Source organism: Nannospalax galili, unplaced genomic scaffold, assembly GCF_000622305.1.
Source record: "Nannospalax galili isolate Female #2095 unplaced genomic scaffold, S.galili_v1.0 scaffold599, whole genome shotgun sequence".
Lineage (NCBI taxonomy): Eukaryota > Metazoa > Chordata > Mammalia > Rodentia > Spalacidae > Nannospalax > Nannospalax galili.
In genome coordinates this window covers 986,864-1,011,251 of record NW_008343079.1, presented here as the reverse complement: position 1 = coordinate 1,011,251, position 24,388 = coordinate 986,864, and the positions used below count along the sequence as shown (strand labels likewise).

Sequence of the window (24,388 nt, the reverse complement as noted above, 5' to 3'; positions counted from 1 at the left end):
ATTACTACAATTTGATTTAACCCATAATAAAAGCACCACAATTCTAGATTCGATATTTAAATAAATCATTGGAACAATACTTGGTAAGGTTTTTGGCTTTTAAAATTTTTTATTTTTTTAAATTATGTGAATATGCGTGGGAATGTGCAGGTTCTCAGGAAAGCCAGAAGAGAAGAGAGGGTATGATTCCCTGGAGCTGGAGTTACGGGTAGCTGTGAGCTACCCTATGTGGGTGATAGTAACTGAACTCAGGTCTTCTACAAGAACAGTATGTGCTCTTAACTGCAGAGCCATCTCTCCATCCCCAACTGGTAAGTTTTTTGTTTGGTTGGTTTTGCCTTTGAGACAGGGTCTCACTACGTAACCCTGGCTGGCTTTGAATCCAGAGATGCATGTGCCTCTGCATCCTGAATGCTGATTAAAGGCATGCATCACTATACCAGGCCTCCAACTGGTAAGCTTTTAATGGGCAAAACAGTTACCATAAATTAAGAAAAAGTTTTAAACAAGTGGCCAAGGGACACTTATTGCCCAACGAGCAAAGGAGCAAATTAAAAAAATAAAGCAATACATCTAGTGGATGGACTCACATCAGAGGACATCTGCGGACACAAACTTGACTTGATAGGCCTTAATATATGTGACAATGCATGTCTGGTGGGAGGGCTACGGGAGAAGGGTACGGGTAGAAGGGTCTATATGTGATTAAGATGTATTATATGAAATGCTCAAAATTTCAATAAAAAATATATATTGGAAAAAAAAGAAAAAAGTAAAACTATGAAGAGACGCAGAGGTGTCAACATATTTTTCATATAAAACGATCAAATTTATGTAAATTTATATAAATTACACATTACACAGATGAATTAAATGTAAATATATTTTCTTATTTTTAATTGATCATAAAGTTATAAAAGAAGTTTAAAAGAATCATGGGATCATCTGTAAACCTAGTTTAATAAAACTGCTATCCTTGAGAAAGTGGGTTTTGTTGACAAACTCAGTTTGCCCTGGACATCTGCATCCTCTTGGAGATTTAGAACATGCGTGAGTATATGCTGATCTGTGAAGTCCCAAGAGAGGCATACTTAAATTGTTTACACCAGCTTTTTCCACAAACATTTACAACAAAACCTCTTTGGGTGGGGGGGGGGAGGCAGTAATCCTTGAATGATTATTTTACAGAATGTATCTGAAGGAAATAGGCTTCTTTGGTTATATAATCAAAGGAATGGTGCATTAACTACTTGCATTTTTTACTTAGTAAATACACATTTTTACTAAGTAATGTTGATCATTTTCAAATCTTTCAAGAGGTAAAAAAAAATAATCTTTTAACTCTTTCAAGACTATCTTATGAGAAGAATTTCATTTTACACTGACCTTTTTATAATGCTTGTCACTTTCAGATCCATGATCAGTTGCTCTAAATGCTGTTTCTCCAGGTGAACCTTAAAGATAAAAACACATAATTTAAACTCTCCAGTGATGTCAATAGTCTAAAATAAATTCCAAATTACATACAATCAATTAAAAAGTAAATGGGATGTTTGGGGTGCGGATAAGCCGAAGATATAGCTCAATGGCGGAGTGCTTGCCTAGTAAGCATTGGACCCCCAACACTGCAAATTGAAAGACAAACAAAAACAACCCCCAAAAGGCCCAGTGCACATCTGCAAGCCCAGCACTCAGCACCTAGGAGACTGAGGCTGGGCTGAATAGTGAGAACCTATCTCAAAAAAAAAAAAATCACAAACAAATAGGATTTTAGAGCAACCTATGTTCAAAGAATAAATTACTTTTTATTTTAAGAAAATGACAATTAATTCAAAAATTTAAAAATTATGATAAAAATGACAATATTTCATAAGGATTATTTTATATAGGAGTACTTACAGTTTGGCCAAATACCACTGCCATCAGACAATGCATATTATACAAAGTAAATTTAAGATGTCAACTAAGACTGGGCAGATGAGACAAACTAAAATCACTTTTCATGTCAATTGACAAAAACAATCTTTTTCAAGAAAATATTTTGGGTAACTTTAAATCGTGTATTTAGGAATTTCTGTTTTATCATAAAAGCAATTCTTTTATTATTTCAACTGAAAGGATATGTTTGCCAAATAAAGGTCTGGGGTTTGAAAGATCAGTATAAGCAGGATTACAAATTTGGTTTGCAATTTTATTTGCAACTAGTGTATTAGAAGCATTTAAGAGGCATGTTAAAGTCAGCAAAAATGTCTGGTTACACACCTAACAAGAGAAGTAGGTCAGAAGCTTCTATGACTTCACTAACCAATTTGTGACCTGTGAAAAATCAGCAAAAGGGGAAATAACAAAGTAAAATTTAATAAGAATGCGCAAAGATGTCTGAGATCTCAGACTTATAAAAGGGCAAGAACTGAGCAAATACGCCAGAATAAAACATAAATTTTACTCATTATGACTCGTAATAATTTTAAGTCACCATACTGGCTCTAACCAATTGTGAAAAGCAAATATATAGGTAGTCTCATCTACTTGTCAAGAATAAGCCATATTTTTCCCCTCACTGACTAAAAACTAAGCATACATTAAAAAAAATAAATTTTCACTTTATTGGATTAAAGATTAAAAGCATTGTGCAACAAAACAATCCTTCCTTACCTGTGGTAAAAAAGTCCTTCAACAAGCTGAGGCTCTCAACAATCTTGTCAAGGTCTGGTGCTAACTTTGCAAGGTCTTCTGAATTAGGAAGGGCTTTTCTGATTTTCTCTGGAGAAGACCCAAACACAGAAAAATAGTCATAAACAGTCTCAAAGTAGGAGTATACCAAACATCTTAGGGCTATAAAAGCATTAACTTGCTTAAACCTCAAACCAGCTCTTCAAAATACCTCCCACTGTCAACTCCATTCTTAGATGAAAGACTGGGGTACACATGAGGAAGGGAGGATGCCAGGGTCCATGATCAGGCAAGCTAGCTCAGAATCCAGATGCTCAGCTACTACACTGAGATGCCAGCAAATGCTTTCAGTTGCATAGTACTCACAAATACATGTACATATTTGAAAAAAAAATATATATATATATATACACATATATGTTTGAAATTGTACTTTTCCTAAAAATACCTTTGTCAACACAGCACAGTTTTATCTTTAAGAAGCACTGTGATGAAGTGCTTACAGATTAATTCACCTCCATATGGAACTAAGATATAAAATTAGATGACGCCTTTAAAAAGGAGAAAAAATTATTTCAAAAAAATTTTAAGTTCATCACGTCACCAACAATTAGTTATTAAATGTATCCTGTTCTTACCTACCATTAAAAAGTAGGGGCAGTGTCTAGGGGATCAAATCACTGTGCAAACTAAAAGACTTTTAAGGGACTTTGCTCCAGAAAATAGAAGTAACCAAGGTGTCCAATCAAAAGGAGCTAGGTTAGACGGTTCATAGTAACATGTTATAGGCAACCTTACACAATGCTGAAAATGAGGTTTTGAAAGGTTGCTAGTAGCATGGAAATGCTGAGAAATTATGCTAGTACAAAACACAAGGCCCTAAGGTTTATGTACGTATGACTAAATAATTTCAAAATAAGGAACTAAACTATCAGCTATATATACATAATAAGTAAGATCAGAGGAAAGTAACCCCCTACGGGCAGCAGCAGCTGTGGAATGATCAACTGTTGGATGCTTATTTTCATAAAAATTTTCTCTTTGAGTTGGTGAAATGGCTCAATGGGTAAAATGTTTGCTGCCAAGCCTGCTGACTTGAATGCAATCCCCAGGACCCAGAGGGTCCCTTTTAAATACAAAAGAGAGAACTACTGTAAGCTGTCCTGCCTACATAATAGCTTAATGTGGCATATGCTCCCCCCATATATAAATAAATGCAATAAAAATTAAAAAGTTTCTTTGATCATCTATTACTTTGATTACTAAAATAAAACCTATATTAAGACTCAAAAGTTAAGAAACTACCCCAATACAACTATTTCTATTCCCAGAAGAAAGTTTGGAGAATATTTTAGTGTTATAATACATACCCAAATCAATATACTCATCAATTTCCCACACAAAGTCAGGCACAATCCACTTATAGTCACTAAGGTCTGGTATCATATCTTTCCACTCATCAAAAGTCTAAAAGATAAGAATGTATGTCAACTGGGTATTCTGAATGCCATATAGAAATATAAAGAGAAATTATGCTAATTAAAATGATCTATGAGGAAAATGTATTAGTACAGAACTTTTAAGGAAGAGATTTATGTGCCCCTGGGTCTGTTAAAAACAAATTAGGAGGTAAGTATATAACATGTAAATAAACTCTTCTACCAAACAGGGAAAATGTAAAAACATAGTCCTATTTCAAACAGGTTTCATGTTGGCTTAAGCAACACAAAGTAGCAAAAGGAAGACCCCCTTTCCTCTGGCCCATGGCTGCCAAGCAGCTGCCCTGTGAACATGTTACCAACCTTCCCTTCTGCACCAGTAATGGCAAATCTCAAAACCAAACAAGTGTTCCTCCTCCCAAAGCAGACTTCCTCCCTCTAGACCATCCTTCCTCTTTTAATTATAATTAATATCAAATGGCACCACTGAAACAGCCTAAGACACAGCAAATACACAGAATGGCTAAACACTGAATTATTTCATTACATTAAGAAAATGACTCTTATCTTTCTTCTTATGTTATAAAATTTTAAAATAATTTGTAATAATCAGAAAACCATCAGGAAAGCTAACTCACTTTTTTGGCTGTATATCCACCTCCAACAGCAGACCCCAGTATGATATATCGAAGTTTTAAGAGCCTCGCTGCTAACCTTGCTGGCCAAAAGTTCCTGTGGGGCTGGTAGCCATATTTAATTGGAGAAAGTTTCAATTTCCGTAAAGGAAGGTTAGTTAGAGAAGAGAACTGCTGAAAGGATGTCCTCAATTGAGGTCTTTGAAGCTTTAAGGTGGGATGACGTGAATTATAAATACTTCGTGAAACCAGATGTAATTTTTGGAATGGTAAGGTTCCTTTAATTCCAGAGTTGTGTTTCACCAAGGATTGGCAGACCCCACTGAAAAATAAAACAAGAATGGGAGAAAGATGAGAGACAGTAAGAAGGCATGGAAGAGACATAAAAGAGCTATAGCCTAGGGGAAAACACACATGCAAACTGACCCAAGACCTACCACACAATAGTTTGCCACATGTCATGTCTTTCAATTCTGCTGATAATTCTAACAAGAAAACACTTAGATCAGCCCCATTTTATGGAAGAGAAAAATGTGGCACAGACAAAAATACAACTTGCTCAAGGTGACATGACACAAGGAATAAAGGTAGAGTACAAACCCAGGCAGGGGACTCCAGACTCTGTTAAGTTAGTATATATAGGCTGTGAAAATGGTGCAAAGAACTGAGTCAAAGAGGGAAAAGGCAGATACTTATTTTACCATCTGATATGCACTGTAAGCAACAGCTAAAAAAAACATGCAAATTTAATTAATTCCAGCAGCTGAAAATGGATACTCTTCTGTCTCTCAACCCCAAATTAGCCCAGAGATAGAAATGAAGTTAATTAATCCCATCTCAAGAACCTGGTTCCCCAGGAAAATTAAACGAACGAAGCAGCCCTAAAGAGAAAGGATGTAAAGGTACATGCCAAGTCCTGAGCTCTACCCTGTTCTCCCCACAGAGAATGAATGGTTACTAACAAGAGCCACACAGGCCTGAACCTAGTTAACACACTGATTCTAAGTGTTTTTTAAAAAGTACTTTATTCATTATTATTTTCATGTATATGTGTGTATTGCCTGCATGTAGATAAGTGCACTTGTGTTGTGCAATGCCTGAGGAGGACAGAAGAGGCTGTTGGATCCCTTGGAACTGGAGTTACGGACAGTTGTTAGCTGCCATGTGGGTGCTGGGATTCAAACCCAGGTCTTCTATAAGAACAGCCAATGTTCTTAACCGCTGAGCCATCTCTCCAGCCCCAATAAGTGGTTTTTAATTCATTTAGTACATGAGCCTGAAAATTTCTCAAGGAAAAGGAATTAGGGGACAGAGAGAAAATGTTGTAAAGGGCAGTGGGGTGAGGGGTAATAGTCTTGTGTTCCTACTATGTGGAAGACATTATCCTAGGTTTCACAAATGTTAGATAAGTCAGAAAAATCCAACATGACCAACATAGTCTCTTATAAATTTGTCTACTTAAAACTTTTCTGTTTCCTAATGGCACAAAAGGGGCTGAAACAAGGTTCAGTCTTACAGGAAAGGTCAAATTCTTTTCACAAGAGATAATGCTGGGCAGGAGCTTGGAAAGTAGTAGATGTATGAACAGATGTGGTCCTAGAAAGGGGGCTGTGGTATCTGCCATCTCCTCTGGAACCCTTAGGAGACAAAGAGCCTTGCTCTGATTCAAGACTTTGGTAACCCTCCAACTCAGGATTCCTGAAGCAAACAGGATTTATTAATAGGAGAAAATACACACTGCCAGATTATAGGCATAGTGTTCCTTTCTAAGTCTACATGTCAAAGTTCCCTCTGGTCACAAAACACTTTCTTTTTTAAAAGTTGGTAGCCATTCTGTAACTTTATCCTCTAGATGAGCCATAACTTCCATTATCTTATAACAGGCAAGTCCCCGTCTTTTACTAATCAAGGGATTACGTTCTCCTGACTTCAGAATGGCATTAAAAAACCCCTAAATTCCCAGCTTTCCTTCAAATTGCCTCCATCCCAACAAGGAGCACATGAGTTCACAGTGGGAGGTAAAATCAAGCAAGTGGGCTAAGGATAAACTACGGAGCCTGGAGCCTGAACTCTGTAGGTACGAAGCAGTCACTGACCACTCTTGAGCAGACTAAGACTAGGCAGTAATGAAAGGAGGTGTTACGGAAGTGTTAGGTAACAGGACTTCTGTTATACCTGTTATATCTACACCCGTCCTCCCCACCCCCCAAGATTATAAGTGCTCCTCCCATTAAAGGCAACTGCATTTGGTAGCCCCGCCCCCCTTTAGGAATCATAAATATAGCCACTCTCATCCTAAAAAGGGGAAAACATCTCAAATTCCAGTTTCCCTATCCTAGCTACTTTATTAAAAGCCAAACCGATCTGATTCTTTTTTGTCCTTTCAGTGGAAGCTCTTACTGAAGGCACCAAAGCCATCCAATGGGCAGTTTGCCAATTCTCACTTTTTCTCAGCAAAGGGAAACAGTGTTGACAACTCCTCATTTGCAACTTTACTTCCCTGGGAAGTCTAGAGTTTCACCGCACCTCACTGGCCACCCCCTTTCAGTCTCCTCCTCCTTAACCACTTTTTAACTGCTAGGTCATCAAAGCTTAGATGTAATCCCTTTTCACTCTCCCTAGGCAATCTTACCAATACCCACTTCCTCAGTTACCACTGGCATACTCGTGTTCCTCAAATTTCTGTCTAGTGCTGGACACTTGTGCCCAACTGCCTATTCAGCATCACCTCGTCAAAAAGGTATGCCAAACTATGGTCTTGGCTCCTTTAAAGAGCCACAGATTTGGGAATCATTCCTTAAAAAATTAACTTTAATTATATCTCATTTATTTTGTGTGTGGGTGGTTGCCTGCATGCCACAGTGTGAGTGTAAATGTCAGAGGACAACTTGCAGGAATTGGTTTTCTCCTTCCATGATGTGGGTTTCAGGGATTGAACTCAGGTTGTCAGGCTCCGCCAGGCACTTTACCCACTGAACCCCCTCGCTGGCCCTTGGGAATCATTCTTAATGCCCCTCCTGTGTTCTTATGATTAGTGAAGCACTCTTCTGAATACAAATCTGACCACTATCACATAACTGTACCTCCCCTGAATATAGAATAAAATCCGAACGCCTGCTCTGTGAAGCTCTGCAGTCTGGCTCCTGTCTCTCCTGTCTCCAAGCTCCACCCACACCACTTTCCACCCAGTTTCTTAACTGTGCTATACTCCTTCTCAGCTTAGGGTCTGAAAAAAAACACAGCAAAGGTTAGCCAGAGTAAGGGCTATAAGTAATATCACGTCAATATTGACTTGCACTTAACTCCACTAATGTATGAATGAGTGAATAACCCTTTAACCTTCAATAGGTCATTTCCACTTTTCAGAAAGGATCTAATCTAAATATGTATCCACCTAGATGAACTCCAGCAATGAGCACAATCCTATGGTGTTTGTCTTTATTTTCTCCCTCTTTTCTTTTAAATCCTTAAACATTTCTATTTGAGAGCAATTCATAGGGGGGAAGGTACAGAGCACTCAAGGTAAGTGACTAGAAGCAGAGTGCTCTTCAATAAGTCCTCTAGAATAACTGACTCAAAGCAAATCCTTGTACTTAAAGGCATCTTTCAGAATTACTTCTAGAGCTTCCAGTTCAAAAGACTTTAAAAGAAAGGCTCACCTAGGGGAGGGCTACTTTTCACAGCAAGGCATTCCTCATACACAGGTAAGAGGGTGAAAAGAAGTAATTGAGATTTATTGAAGAACCACCTGAGAAAAAGTTGCCTTTCAATTTTCTAACCCACTCAATTCAGGTGCATGTTAAGGGCAGAAATTGCCTCTGGAGGCTGAACAACCTGCCAGGGAAGAACTAAGGATCCCAAGTGCATGTTTGTGCATGGAGGAGGCTTCCTAGGGTGAGTCTCCAACAACACTAGCATTTCTAACAGGCTTGGATCACCTGCCCACTCCATAAAAGGCCTAAAAAAGGCTGCTAGTTGATACAGTCAATATAGCAAAAGCACAGTCCACACAATCACCCCTTTCATTAGGGAGTAGCATGAACAAAGCTCCTATATCAAACATTGGTCCTTCGTGCTTAAATGTCAGAACCAGACTCCTTAGCAAACCAGCAGTTCTTAACATGATGATCAAGATAAATAATCTATGTATGTACATGTAACAATAATAATTAAAAAAGAGGACACAAAATTGAGAGAGATTGGGGGGATATGGAAGAAGTTAGAGGGGGGAGAAGGAGAAATAATGAAAATACAGTACTAACATATGAAATTCCCCCAAAATAAAATTAAAAAATATGAAAAGATAAACAACATTCCTAGTCCTGAAAAAAGTAGATATGAAATCATCACTAAATGTTCTTAGGATTCCTGAAAATATTGCAAACATTAAAATAACAGCATGTTCAAAATATCAATCAGGGAATACAAGGTTTATAGATTTAAGCATTTAAAAAAGAGCTTAGTAAATACTAAAAAGTAATTTGTGGAAATTAAAGTTGCAATGGCCTGTCTATCAAAACCAGAAAATAAATTAAGGACATTTTCTAGGATGTAGAAGAAAAAAAAAATGTAGAAAACAAAAGCTGTGATGAAAAGATCTAGTATCCAAACAAGTGGAGGGAGAAGTGGAATGCATCCATGGGGTACACAAAAATGATCCACTGGGCTTGAGGAAAAGAGTACAAAGCTCAAAGCAGTTTGTGTGTATGGTTGTGGGGTCTGATTTTCAATAGAGTTTCTATTTTTATTGTGATTACTCAGATATATTATGAAATATATTATGATATATATACATATGAAATACTATATGTAGTTTTATGACCTGGCTTCCAACTGAGCTCACTATAAACATTTTCCCTTTCTTTACAACAGTTAATCATATAGCTTAGAGAAAATATTAACTAATCTTTTATATATAACGTCTTTCCAAGGAGACTTCTTATTTTTTACAATGAGTTGAGAAAAAGAGGGGAGTTCATGTCATATTTAGCTTCCTCCAGATACAGAAACCTGGCCTTCAATGATTTAGCTACAGCTTTGTTGTTTGTGTGTGTGTGTGTGTGTGTGTGTGTGTGTGTGTGTGTGTCTTTAACCCTTGCTGACCTGATACTTGCTATGTAGCCCAGGCTGGCCTTGAATTCCAAGCAAGGCTCTTGTCTCAGCCTTCTGTTCTGAAGCACTAAGAACACAGGTGTGCAATATTGTACTTGGTTTCAGGATTTTAGCTTTCCTTCCTTCCTTCCTTCCTTCCTTCCTTCCATCCTTCCTTCCTTCCTTCCTTCCTTCCTTCCTTCTCTCTCAAGAGATATTATCTCTCCCTCTCCCTCTCCCTCTCCCTCTCCCTCTCTCTCTCTCTCTCTCTCTCTCTCTCTTTCTTTCTTTCTTTCTGGTCTTTTTTGAGACAGGGTCTCCCTGTAGCCTTAGCTGGCCTGGAATTTGCTATGTAGGCCAGACTGGCTGGCCTTTAACTCACAAAGTTCTGCCTGCCTCTGCCTCCCAAGTGCTGGGATTAAAGGTGTGCATCACCACACCTGGCTGCTTTTAGCTTTTTAACTTGCATTTACCTATCAGTCAAGTAATTTTACATTTACGTATCAGTCAAGTAATTTTATTTTTCCCAGTGTGTCCATGTCATTTGTGGAAGCAGGGCATTAAAAAAAAAAAAAAAAAAAACCCTTTAAGGTAAGCACTTAATGTAAACAATTAGTGCACAAGTACATACATAAAAATGTAAGGTAAGTATGCACATAAACATATTGAGTGGTATGTACATATGTTAAAAAACAGATGAAGGGTACAGACTGTATTTTGGAAATCAAGGACATAAAGGATCAATCAAATACTGTTATAGTCATTTAAAAGGTGTCTATAGAAAGAATAGAACAGGTACAATCAAAGGAATAAAGTTATGAGAAGACAAAAATTCTCAAAGCTGAAGAAAGGGATCTTTTTAAAGAAAGTCTCACTGGGTGCTAACCCAGATGAGTAATGAAAAAGAAAACCCACAGGTGGACAAAGCCTCAAGAAACTTAAGACAAAGAACAAAGTCAAGATCCTAAAATCTTCTGTCAAGAGAAAACCAGACTTCTTTATTCAAAGAAAGCTAAAAATCAAATGACGCAGAGCAAATTTCCCCAAATCCTCTACTGCTCACCTACTGTATCTCTTTCCTATATAGAATTCTCTAATATGTATTTTTTTCATTACTTTTATACAAATATTTACTGTATTCCAAGGAGGCTGGTCACTGGTCTTTTTGTCCAGGGGGATGTATGTATGGGCATGTAACCCAGCATAGAACTGGGAAAATGAACAGCAGACCCCAATCTTATCTAAAGGACTATTGACAACTGATTGCTGTTAGATGAGGAACAGCTGATCTTCCTAAAACAAGGATTTCTAGGTAGGCTGACTAAATTCAGTGGATGGACGGGCATTGGGGAATGGCTGGGGGGCACCAACAACACAGTGGACAGTAACACGGATACCAGAGTATATGGGCTCCGGTGGGGGGGGTGTGTTGCTATGGGAGGGTGCCATTTGGGAAGTGGGTATATAGATGAGTAAGATTGTTTGGGATGTTCTATATGATACATACACACAAAAATCAACAAATTTAAAAAATGAGTTATATTTGAGGAAGCATAAAAATTTACTTCATGTTAATTAGAGGCGATAAACATTACCATTGAAATCTACCTGATGACTTTATATCCATACTTAGATGCCAAGGATCCCAGTGTAACTGTGACTGGTAATAATCAGATACATTGAGATTAGAGACGCATGTGCAAACATCAAAGTGTTAGTAGCATTAAAAATTAGTCTTTCTGGGGCTGGAGAGATGGCTCAGCGGTTAAGAGCACTGACCCCTTTTCCAGAGGACCCGAGTTCAATTCCCAGCACCCACATGGTGGCTACGAACTGCCCTTAACTCCAGTTCCAGGGGAATCTGAAGCCCTCTTCTGACCTCCTGGTGGCATTGCACGACACGGGTGCACTCACACACATGCAGGCAATACACTCATACATATAAAATAAAAATAAACATATTTTAAAAAATGAGTCTGTAGGAAACAGTATATTTTAAAATGAAATGGAGATCTTTTTTGAAAGGTTAAAAACTCATTCAATTTTATGTCTTACAGGGTTTAGGGAAATAGGCAGCAGCCCTTTCATCCAGAAGAGCCCAAGCAGCTGCAAGTGCAAAGTACATATGGCGTAGAGCCGGAAGAGTTAAACAAAATGCACAGATAGTGACACAGAGCCAGGCCAGAGAGGGAGAAAACAAAGCAGCAGCAACCAGAGACAGCGACAACAGCGAGATCACAAGGACAGGGACAACAATGATGGGCCAAGACGGAGAGACTCCAAAATCTTCAAGTTGGACAGGATCAGGGTCACCCGCCGGTTCGGGAGCCAGCTCCGCAGGTAACCCAGTCGGTGCTCCAGTCACTCCGGTGCTCAAGGATTTGCAGAGATTCTCCAAGAACCCTCGGTCTGGCCAGAGGGTCATCTGCACATTCAGGAAGTGATGGACAATCCGCTCTCCAGAACTAGAAATAACCCGGCCAGGTCGCAGGCCGCACTTACCAGGCCACGGCGGCCCGCCGTACTCGCCACATCCCGCCAGCTCAGAGGACCCACAAGCGCCGAGCCGGCCACGTGGGAGCCCCGTGTGGGCCCCAGTCCGGCTCCTGCTCCAGCAATGACCCAGGAAGAGGCCCTCAGCAACAAGGGCACAGAGCAGCCGCCGGGTCCTCCCAATGGCGCATGGAGTTCCGCAAGAGCCGCGGGGCACCCGTAGTCAGTCCGTCACTGAAATAAGCACCCGGGAACACTAGGGAGGTGGCGCAAACGGGCCCCAGGACTCGCGCATGCGCCCCGAGCCTCTGAAAGGGCCAAGAATATTCCAACTCCCTCTGCCCCGCCCCAACCCGCCCCCCAAAGTTTCCGGGCTGGAATTCTGAATACGAACTTCCCTGGTTAAGGTTAAGTGAAAGAGGTCAAGAGTTGGGCAGAGTGGAGGGAATGAAATCTACAGTAACGAATTGCTTAGGGGTAGCAGCCAATTTAATAAGATCTGTTTAAAGCACTTTCGTATCTTTGGAACTATGTTGAGAGGCAGGAGGTGCATAGCTTAAGTATCATAAAATGTCTGAGATCAAATCTGAAAGGGACTTCAGACGTTTAAGGCAGCTACAGGTTTGGAATAAGCACATGCAGTTTATGAAGGAACAAATGATTTTATTCATTCCATCTTTGACTGGCTTTCTTATGAATTAAAAAAAAAAACGAATTTATGCGTGTGACTTTTGCTTGCGTGTTTGTAGGTGCACCCGTGTCATGCGATGCCCACTGAGGCCAGAAGAGGGCGTTGGGTCCCCTGGAAATGGAGTTACAAACGGTTGTTAGAAAGTCCCAGCCCAGTCTTGGACATCTAGTATATATTCTCTTCTGTATCTGCGTTTTTCTCTCTACTGATTCAAATTAGTTGTAATACTCTAATGGAGGGAATGAAATCTACAGTAACGAATTGCTTAGGGGCAGCAGCCAATTTAATAAGATCTGTTTAAAGCACTTTCGTATCTTTGGAACTATGTTGAGAGGCAGGAGGTGCATAGCTTAAGTATCATAAAATGTCTGAGATCAAATCTGAAAGGGACTTCAGACGTTTAAGGCAGCTACAGGTTTGGAATAAGCACATGCAGTTTATGAAGGAACAAATGATTTTATTCATTCCATCTTTGACTGGCTTTCTTATGAATTAAAAAAAAACGAATTTATGCGTGTGACTTTTGCTTGCGTGTTTGTAGGTGCACCCGTGTCATGCGATGCCCACTGAGGCCAGAAGAGGGCGTTGGGTCCCCTGGAAATGGAGTTACAAACGGTTGTTAGAAAGTCCCAGCCCAGTCTTGGACATCTAGTATATATTCTCTTCTGTATCTGCGTTTTTCTCTCTACTGATTCAAATTAGTTGTAATACTCTAAATACCTCTGCATTTTCAACTCAACAATTGTTTAAAGGAATCTGGAGCTCATAAAAGGATTGTGGCCTGTGAAAAGTTATGACACCTATAGTGGCATTAGTGGTAACTAAAATCAAAGGTTCTTGTGCCCCATCTCACTTATCTCACTTCAGAGACAAATCCCTTTCCCCTATCACATACACACAAAATAAATGAACAAAACTCATTTCCCTTACTTGTCAGAATCATAAATCTGGGTGTATCTACTTACAATACCACTAAGTATAAACCCAGTTGCTTGATAGTAAACTTTCCTATTGCAGGACCCTGGGAATTTATTTATTGTGATGACTGTTTCAAGGACAATTCCAAACAGGAACCTGCTATACTAACCAGTACAATCTGTAGCTCTTTCTAGAACTGTAGGGCTGTACAAAAATGGATTTGTTACTGTTACTTTGTAATTGTTTTAGGTAAAAACAAAAAAGAGAAACCAAATAACATTCCCTTTCATGTGTGGGTTTTCTTCACATTTTCAAAGTCCTTTTTTGCAATTCCTCTTCTAGTCTGGGACAATCGAATTAGTTCCACATGTGGTTTATGCATACTATTATATGAGATAGCAAAATATTGGAATCAGCATAACTGTCCATAGATAGGAGCTAGTTAAGTGAATTATATTCATACTAGTCACAAAAGCCTGTGAGTTAGCCCTTTATATCCTTAATAGGGAATAATCTCTGAAACAGATTGTCCCTAATTTGTAATGGCTTTATTATTATTATTTGTTGACTTCACAATGGTGCCAAAGGTGTGAATTTAGTGGAATCCATGCTTCAAGTACTTAATATGAGTAGCCCATTTTACACTTTCTGTGTAGTATTCTGTATTGTACACTATGCAGATTAGGCTTTGTGTTAGGTGCTTTTGCTAGCTCTAGGCTAATGTTCATGTTCAGAGCATATTTAAGGTAGGCTAGGTTATGATAAGAAGGTAGGTAGGCTATGCGTAGCAAGTGCATTTTCACTGGATATTTTCAAATTAGGTTGAGTTTACAGGATATAACCCCATTATAAGTTGAGGTACATCTGTCTATGGTAGTGTAGGAAAATAGGCAAACTATTATAGAATCAAACTGCCACCATTGGTCCAAATTCAGGCCACGGATTTGTTTGGCTACTTAGTGTAAAATAATTTTGGACTAGTTGCTGCTATTTTATAACAAATTTTACATTAAAACACCCTTGTTTTGTCTAGTAACTCTTAGAATATCAGACAACAGTAAGCTCTATGCTGATAAAAATTTCCTGTAACAAGGAGTCAAGTAGTGTTTCCTATTCCTTTCTGAAGTCAAACACCAACTGCTGTGATTGTGGTTTTGTTTTTTCTAGGAAAACCAAAGGGAAAGGAAACCACTATTTCTATCAAAAGCAATTAATGGATATACTTAGAGGGTCAGCTGTTTCTAAAGCAATGAGAACTTTCCCCCAGATGAATATAAGATGCAAGTAAATCATGTGATATTGAAAGAATATATTTTACTATGATATTAAACAATAAATATTTCTGTGTTATTCATGTTACATACCTGATCCAGGAAAATAATTTAATAGCCTGAGTGACGAAAGGACAAAGTGGATCCTTAGTGAGAGGGAGAATTATTTTTATCTTTGGTAACTCATATATTATTTAATATATACAAAGACATCAAATGTATCTTCTGACCTCTGAATCATGAAGTAATTTTACTATCTTAAGCTAAATTATTAGGTTCAGTTGGGAATTGAGAAACTCAGTTAAAACTCTCAAAACATTTATCTTGTCGTGCAAAACAACACTGTTCAGTTATCCAATGAATTAGGAATATTTAGAAAAGGAGTAAGGAAATGCTATTGGAAACTGAAATATTTGCATTTGTTCATGGAATGTGCATTTAAAGTTTTACAAATCCATTTTTAAAGATTCTTCTTTGACGTTGTGGTTGTTTGAATGAGAATATCCCCCATAGGCTCAAATATTTAAACATTCGATTCCCCTCTTTGAGGATATCATGGAATCTCTAGTAGGTATAGTGTTGCTGGAGGAAGTATACCACAAGAGCTCATAGCCTTGCCTACTTCCAGTTCATGCTCTCTCTGCTTGAGTTTGCCTCTGAAGATGTGAGCTCTCAGCTTCCAGTCCCTGCCTCTGTGACTGCTGCTAGCTGCCAAGCCTCCCTACCACGATGGACTCTTATTCCTCTGGAACCATAGCCCAAATAAACTCTTCCTTCTATAAATTGCCTTGGTCATAGTGTTTTATCACAGCAACAGAAAAGTAACTAACACAGAAGGTATCTAAGGTCCCTGACTTTGTATTCTTCCTCTGTGGTTTCCTGGAGACAGAAGCAGCTGGAGTTACACATATTCGCACCATCATCATCAAATTCTCCGCAGTGCTCAGAAAAGTATGTTCCAATCATAATCAGCAAATATTTATAAGCCACCTCCCGTGAACACCAGAGATTTGATAAGACTCAAAATTGTTAGGATACCATCTTTTCTCAACTTAGTCTCTCTATTAAAAATTATTCTATTTTAACTTATGTGTATGTATATGTGTTTGTGCCTGTGTGAATGTATGCCAAATGTGTGCAGGTACCTGAGGAGACCAGAAGAGGGTGCCAGATCTCCTGGAACTGGAGTTACAGTCAGTAGTGAGCCATGTAACATGGGTACTGAGAATGCACTCAGGTTCTCTGAAAGGGTATTAAGTATTCTTAACCATAGAGCCACCTTCTCAGCCCCCATCTATATGTTATAAACACTGTAGGCACTTACTATAGAAATTGACAAACTATTCTAAAAAACTTATTTGGGAATATAAGCACCAAAAATGTTAAAATATCCTAAACTGGAGCATTAACAACTACACAACCTCAAAACTTACTATAAAACAACCATGATTGAAACAGTGTGGTAGGTATAAGAATAAATACAGGACTCAGAAATAGATTTAAATTTATGCAGGGTGGTAGCTAATTCTATCAACTTTATTAGTTTGAGAAGTGCCTAGGAGATAGGACAGCACACCTCTAAGGATGTCTGTGAGTTTCTAGAGAAATTGTCTCATGAGGACTCTGATACAATGAGTATTTTAACTCTTTGATGGATTCAAAATTAGAATGGACTCATGGGAGATGGTGGAGCTGTGGAAGATGGGGCCTGGTTGGAAGGTGTGGAGTCACAGGGATTGTGTCATTGCTGCAGCCCCTTCCTCTTACTGTTCCACTCTGCCTCCTCATCACCTGCCACTATGCTGTTTTGTCTGAGACCATAGAAATCCTGAGGTAAAATAAGTCTCAGATATTTTGGTCACAGCTAAAAGTAACATGCAGTTAACTGATTTATGACAAAAAATACATGAAGTTAACTGATTTATGTCAAAAAATACATGCAGTTAACTGATTTATGACAAAAAGCACCAAAACAATTTGATGGAGAAACAAGGGCTTTTTTCTGAATGGTGCTAGAACAACTGAAGACCTATATGGAAAAAATATAACACACACACAGACACACACACACACACACACACACACACACACACACTGCATGCAATATCTAACATTCATTTATACCATGTACAAAAATTGGCAGGTATAGACAAAAATTGTATTAGCTGGGACATAAGGAGTAAAAGTAAGAACTATAAAGTTTATTAAATAAAATATATCATTTGCCTGGAAGTAGGCAAAAATTCCTTAAGCCATGGAAAGGAATATGATAAAATTTTAAAAATTCATTATTCAGACTTCATCCAACTAAAATTATGAAATAACACACAGAGAAAATGAATAAGGAAACCTCAAATGAGAAGAAAGTATTTTAGTATATATACCTAACAAAGGACTCATATCTAAGAATATATAAGAATTTGTTTGCTATGGATTTATGTGTATCTTTCAGGGACTCAAATGTTTAAATTTAATCCCCATTTTTGAGGAATGAAGAGGATGGAAACATATTACAACTATAGTATTAAGATGTAGGGCCTTTGGGAAGTATACTCAGTGGAGTCAAGAGGACTCCATAGGGCCCTGTGGTTGAACACTGGGGCCTTTATAAGAAGAGAACAATCAGAGGAGACAATAATGTGTGCTTCCTGTCTCCTGTCATGTCCTACACTGCCTCAGGAATCTTCCAGCAAGAAGGCTATCATCAGATGCAGCCTCAACCTTGGATCAGAACTATGAGCCCAAATAAGGCTCTTTTCTTTAAAAAGCCTCCCTCTGATAATTTCATCATAGTGGTAAGACAATCCAATCACAAATGGGCAAAAAGTTCAGTCATTGCACAAAGGAATACATACGTATCCCCAGAGAACACAAAGTGCTCAATATTATTATTTATCAAGGAAATGAAAAATAAAACCACAATATCACCATTAAAACTGCAAAAATAAAAAAGATGGACATTACCAGTTTGGCAAGGATGTGGAGCAAACAGAACTGTCAGGCACTATTGGTGGGAATAAACAATGTTACATGCACTTTGGAAAAATGCTTGGCCCTTTCAACCAAGTAGAGCATGCGCCCACTACTCCATTGGTCAAACAATTTTATTCTAAGGTTTTATGTAAGAGAAATAGGAACATAATTCTATGAAAAGGCTTGTATAAAAATGTTCATAGAATTATATTTGCAGTAGCTTCAAATTGGAGCTAAATGTCCAAGAACAATAAAATGAAAGATCACGTAAACACAATGAGATAATATGCTGCTGTAGACAAGAATGCACCATAAGGATACATTTGACATGAGCGGGTCTGACACATGCCAAAACCAATAGATGATACACTGTGTGACTTCATTTATATGTTCTGTAATAGGGAGAAATTGGTGTAGAGAGTGAAAACGAAGCAAAAAAAATGGGGTCATAGGGAGATGGAAAATTTCTGTTGTTATGACAGGACTATGAGTTACATGAGAATAGCCATTTGTCAAAATGTAAGAGGTTTGTGTATTTCAAATTTCAGACATATATTTATACTTTATATAAGTTGTCTACATGAAAAAATTTAGTGAAGAGAATGGGAAGTGCATTGAGGTGAGAAGAAATAAATGAAAATATATTGATAATTATAGAGCTGGGCAGTAGATGCATGAGAGTTCAGGACATTTTTCTCTTGTTTTCATTATAAACATTTTAAATTAAAGACAAGATATAAAAAGCCTTATGTATGCTGCAGAATTGGTTCCAGTTTGAGATATAGTTCTGAATGTCAGAGTACAAAATGAACCTCACTGTGATTAAAGAAAGGTTTCCATAGAGCTAGTTTCACATTGGAGTCTTTAGGAAACCATTTCTTCTTGATTTTTGTTTTGTTTGCTGTTTTGCTTTGTTGTTGTTGTTGTTGTTGTTGCTAGAGACTGCATACTTTTTTTTTGTAACTCATTTCTGCCTTCAAAGTTGGCAATGACTGACAGGTGGTCAATCCTGACACTGTCCTCCTCCATCTTCCATGTATAATCAACCCTATTATTTGATTGAGGCCATATAAGCAATCAAGGATAATTTTCTTATTTTAAGATAAACTGACCAGCCACTCAAATTCTACTGTGCTGTATCCACAGGTCAGGGGGTTTGGATTTCAGAATTTTTCCTGAATGGCATTATTCTGTATATTCCACAGCCCCACTTAAATTCCTTTGCTTGTGTTCTCTCTTGATATAAGAAGCATGGTGGGAGGGAAAAAAGGAGGAAGGGATGTATTATTTAATCCCCCCATATCTGGAAATAGAGTTTTGAGATTACACCATTAATCTTTGTCCTCTTTATCATTTTCTTCTTTGTGATTTTCATCGTTTTGTCTCCTTTTCTATGCAATGTTTCACATCCTAAATTTTATCTTCTGTAGCTGGTACTTAAAAAAAGTCTTTTCCTGATTTCTGAGCAGTTGTAAAATGTATCCTTTCACTGTGTATCTTGAATTATTTCTATTTCTGTGCTGCTTTTGGTGCCAGTATCTTAAAGGTCAAGTTATCAACACACTGCCTAATTTTTTCTTATCTATACAGAAAATAAATGCACATGTAATGAGCTCATGGGTACGATCATCCTTTGGACCCTGCTGTTCTGATGGATACCATGACCACTGTGATTAGTGATCACACTTAGTGTTCTAGGTGTGCTGTTACCTTTTACATGTTATTCTCCCGTTCTCCTACATATTATGCTTCTGTTCTCCTACATGTTATGCTTCTGTCCTTCAGAGAACTCATCTTTTAAAATGTCCTGGTTTTCTCAGTGAGACGATTTATTTTATGTAGCAATGGCTGTGTTTCTCAATAATGATAATTCTGGTATTTCTCCATGGGTTTCATACTTAGTATTCATTCTTCTATAGTTCTGATTAAAAGTTTTTGTCATTGTTACACATTTTCATAGTTTTTGCATCTTCATGGGTATTTTAATAATCAATTAGAAAAAGTGACACTGAAGACTGCTTTTCAATATCTTCTTAACTGAAAAAAATGTGTCTCTATTACAAAGATTCAAACTGAAGCTTGGTCTTAGCCATACAAAGTACTGAGATGGAATAAATTTTTGAACATCAAATTTGTTGTTTTTTCCAAATTCCTCTTTTCTTCTCACATTGGAAAGGTACTCAGATTTTAAAATTCCCTTACTTCTGGCATGCTACCAGAAGAAGTGTGTGGAATTAAAATCTGATCTGGTCTTCCACGAAAGCTTAGTCACAGTGTTAGGAGACCTGGAGTAGAAGAGAGATCCCCAAGGAAGTAAAAGTTGGAAAGTAGAGATTCCTGGACCTGAGGGAGGACACTGTGACCCTTCTGGGACTCCTAGAATAGTCAGGCTCCTAAAAATATTTCTACCCCCTATGCAGAATCAGAAACAGAAAACCTACCAGAGTCATAGAATTGTAAACACTAGGAATGTGGCATTTCTGAGATTACTTGTGACTCAATTATTAAGAGCTCTTTTCGGGGCCTGGAGAGAAGGCTCAACAGTTAAGAGCACTGGTTACTCTTGCAGAGGACCCAGGTTCGGTTCCCAGCACCCACGTGGAGGCTAACAACCATCTGTAACTCCAGTTCCAGGGGATCTTCTAACTTCTGAGGTATTGCATGCAAATGGTGTGCTTACATACATGGAAGCAAAACTCTCATAGCCATAAAATTAATTAAAAATTCAAACAGAGATGTTTTCTGCATGCATAGTTATTTACATCTCTCAGTGGAATTGCTACACAGTGGTGTGCTGCTACTGTGCATTTCTTCCGTAGACATCAGCACACTATAAATCAGTGCTTAATTTGCTATTTGTTGGTTATCTCATTAAAATAATGGAAAAATGACAAAAAGCCTATTAAACTTAGAAGTGTTGCATTGTGAGTAGCACATAAAGACTGAGAAAATGCTCTCTGAATACTTAAAACCCGCTCTCTGATTCAACAAGAAAGTCTTTTGTATCTTCCTTTAAGTGTTCACGTCTGTGTTTGTTGTTTTCTTCCCTTACCCAGTGTTTAGGAAAATATCAAACAGTATTCATGGCAGAACTAATCCCATAGGTCAACGATGTTGGCAACTTCTCTGTTGAAATAGGTGGTGATAATGAAGCATGTATTTGTAAAATTGATAATGAAATTATGCAGTACCTAGACTTTTTCTTGTGGAATCATTGGTTGAACATGAATCAGCATACCACTCTGAGCAACACACCACTACCTTTCTTTATGTATTTTAACTTTTCCTTCTCTGAGAACTTTTGTTATTTACTTTTTTTCTGTTCTTGAGTTACCTACTTATTTGGTATTGCATGCAATGATCCAATTCTTTTTTTAGGCCAATGTCATGCCTGAGCCTCTAGAACTACTTCTTCCTCCAAGGTTCTCCCACAGTGGAGGTACTTTTCCTCTACATTTTTAGCTTTCCCTCTTTGTTCCATTTTAGACTGAAAACGTATCTTTTATCTTCTTCCTATTACAAAATTTAACCCATACAATAAATAAGACATTTATTGGCCCTTGAGCAATTCTGTCTGGGATTCTCCTTAGCAGTATCTGTGTGTTACAAGTTCCTTTCCTGCTTGCTTGTCTGTTCTCAGCACACAGGTTAGAGTGACAGCCTCCTTCTTGCTGCTCATTGTCTTGTCCTTGAAGGTCTTCCTGCTCCATCATCGTCTGAATGGTCTTGAATTTCTTGATGGTGGAAAAGGCCAAGATGAGTAGTGCAGCTTTACTTGCATCTTACAAACACTGCCCAGCACAGAGACCCATCTAAGCCACTATGGTACTTGCATTTAGAAAAGGCAAAATGAATATGCTTTCAGTGTTGGATTACCTGCTTATGCAAGCAGGAGAGGAGATTGGACTTCTTGTAGTTGTTTTGTTTGTTTGCAGTGCTGGGAAGTGAATCCAGAACCTTGTACATTCCAGGCAAGCACACCTATCACTGAGCTATAGTCGTGTTCTCTGAGAAGTTCCTAATAAGCAGGATGGGCTTTATGTATTTATACAGAGGAAATTAGAGCTATTATTTCTTGGTTTTCTTTACTACACCTGGCTTGTCATTTTCTTCCTTCTTAGAGAATGAATCAGATTTAGAGAGAATGAAGAAATAATAAATACTGGATGTGTGCTATAAATTTGGAGGCTTAATTTTAGGCTTGGATTTCTATATATTTACATTACTATGAAAAGATTTTGCTGAGATGAGTATCTCATCATATAATGATTTAATACATGTGAGCAGTGGCGAATTTATAGCATGGAATTCATAATTGTATTTACTGAAATAGGATGGGATTGTTGTTCTAGCAAAGAAACTCTCAAATCTCAGGGTCTTAGTCATAGCACAGTGTTGTTCCCTTTCACCTGGCTTTGCCACTCAAAGGAGGCTCATCAGAAGGCAGGACACTGGAGGACACAGTTGCCTCTAGCTACATACACACACCTTCACAAATACTATGGCTTCCAAAGTCTCTTTGGCCACCATGGAGGATTGTCAACAGTGATTTTTTGGGAGGCATGATGGGAATTATTTACTTCATTTTTGCTTATATACTGCTGACCACACTTACTATACGGCTAATATAACCACAAGTTGGAAACATGGAAACCATGGGGGGTTTGTGAAACGGCCTCTCTCCATTGCTCTAAGTGTTAGCTAGACTAAGAATAGGATGAATATTGCTTTTATTCCCTAAGAAGAAGATCTTTCCTCTGGTTATATATCTTATATATCAGCATCTATGTTTATAATTGGTCTTATAGTGTTAGATTAGTTTTTAACTGCTTTCTACATGTTTATAAAGCATCATGAAGTTTGCTTTTACTCTCTTTATTGGTCAGGGGTTTTCAGAGAAACAAAATCACTAGGAGATAATATAAATATAGATGGCTGTCTCTCATTCTCTCTCTCTCTGTCTCTCTCTCTCTGTCTCTCTCTCTATATATATAGTGAAAGGGGGTTATTAGGAGCACTGGCTCTCTAGATTCAGGAGATAGAGGGATCCACAACAGGCCACTTGTAAGCTGGAGTTCCTGGGGAGCCAGGAGTGTTGCTCAGGCTATTCCTCCAATCCCCAGAAACTGAGAGGACAATGGTGTTGCCCAAAAACCTAGAGAGGGTGGTTGGTGCAAACCCCAGAGTTTCAAAGTAGTGAAGCTTGGAGTTCTGATGTCTCAAGGCAGGAGAAGAGAGGGAGGGAGAAGGGGAGAGAAAGAAAGAGGAGACGGTGGGGAGAGGGAAGGAATTAGGAAAGAGGAAGAGTGAAAGAGAGAGAGAGAGGGAGATGGAGAGGGAGAGAGAGAGAAAGAGAGAGAGAGAGAGAGAGAGAGAGAGAGAGGTGGAAGAGGAAGTACAGGAGGGATGGGTTGGGAGTAGAGAGAATTTGCCTTTCCTCTTCCTTTTTGGTTTATTCAAACCCTCAGGGGATTAAATGGTGGTCATTGATGAGGGTCCATTGACTCCAGTGCCAATTCTGAAAATACTCTAACCTATAAATCTGATATACTGTTTACTAGCTATTTGGGCATATTTTTATTTTATTTTTTTCATGTAGGTTTAAAATTTTTTTATTGAATTTTTGTGTATTCCATATACAACATCTTAATCATCTTTATACTCCCTTCCCCATTGGCACCTCCCATAGACCACCCCCCTACCCACTGGATTTTGTGCATTCTGTCATTTATTTTAAGGTCTATCAAGTCAAGTTAGTGTCCCCAGACATTCCTCAGTGCAAGTTCACTAACTGGGGTCTAGTCAGCCTATCTAGAGTCACTCCCTCAAAGACGATCAGCTCTTCCTCACCCAGCAGTAATCAGCTGCCCAATAGTTCTTCATCTAAGATTGGGGCCTGCTCCAGATTTCTACAATTCTATGCTGGGTTTTTGTCTACTTGAGTTTGTATGGGTCTTATGCATGTTGTCATCATTGCTGTAATTTCATATGCTCAAGGTCCCAGGAGTCTGTAAGACTCTATTTCCATATGGTCATGTACTTCCTCCCCTGCCTCCTACAGTCTTTTCACCCCCTCTTCTGCAATGGTCCCTGAACCCTGGGTGGGTGGAGCTTAATATAGGAGTCCTAGCCAAGGACCCACATTTTGCAAACTTATTCTCTATGCTTTGGCCATTTGTGATCCTTTGTGTTCATTGCCCCCTG

General features: G+C 38.4%; 1 protein-coding gene across 5 annotated transcripts in view; it reads right to left on the bottom strand.

Moving 5' to 3' along the window:
- The window catches only part of Opa1 (OPA1 mitochondrial dynamin like GTPase), a 96,809-nt gene extending 84,230 nt beyond the window's left edge, over positions 1-12,579 (bottom strand). For 2 of the 5 annotated variants that reach the window (XM_017799622.2, XM_029566387.1), the window contains exons 1-6: positions 12,341-12,579; positions 4,751-5,069; positions 4,044-4,140; positions 2,656-2,763; positions 2,263-2,316; positions 1,387-1,454 (exon numbers count right to left, since the gene is read on the bottom strand). In XM_017799622.2, coding sequence (XP_017655111.1) covers positions 1,387-1,454; positions 2,263-2,316; positions 2,656-2,763; positions 4,044-4,140; positions 4,751-5,069; positions 12,341-12,372 — 678 coding nt within the window. In that variant the 5' untranslated portion in view covers positions 12,373-12,579. The remainder of the gene's footprint in view (positions 1-1,386; positions 1,455-2,262; positions 2,317-2,655; positions 2,764-4,043; positions 4,141-4,750; positions 5,070-12,340) is intronic. The other 3 variants (XM_008839028.3, XM_008839030.3, XM_029566388.1) reach the window with 2 other exon arrangements.
- Between the last annotated feature and the right edge of the window lie 11,809 nt (positions 12,580-24,388).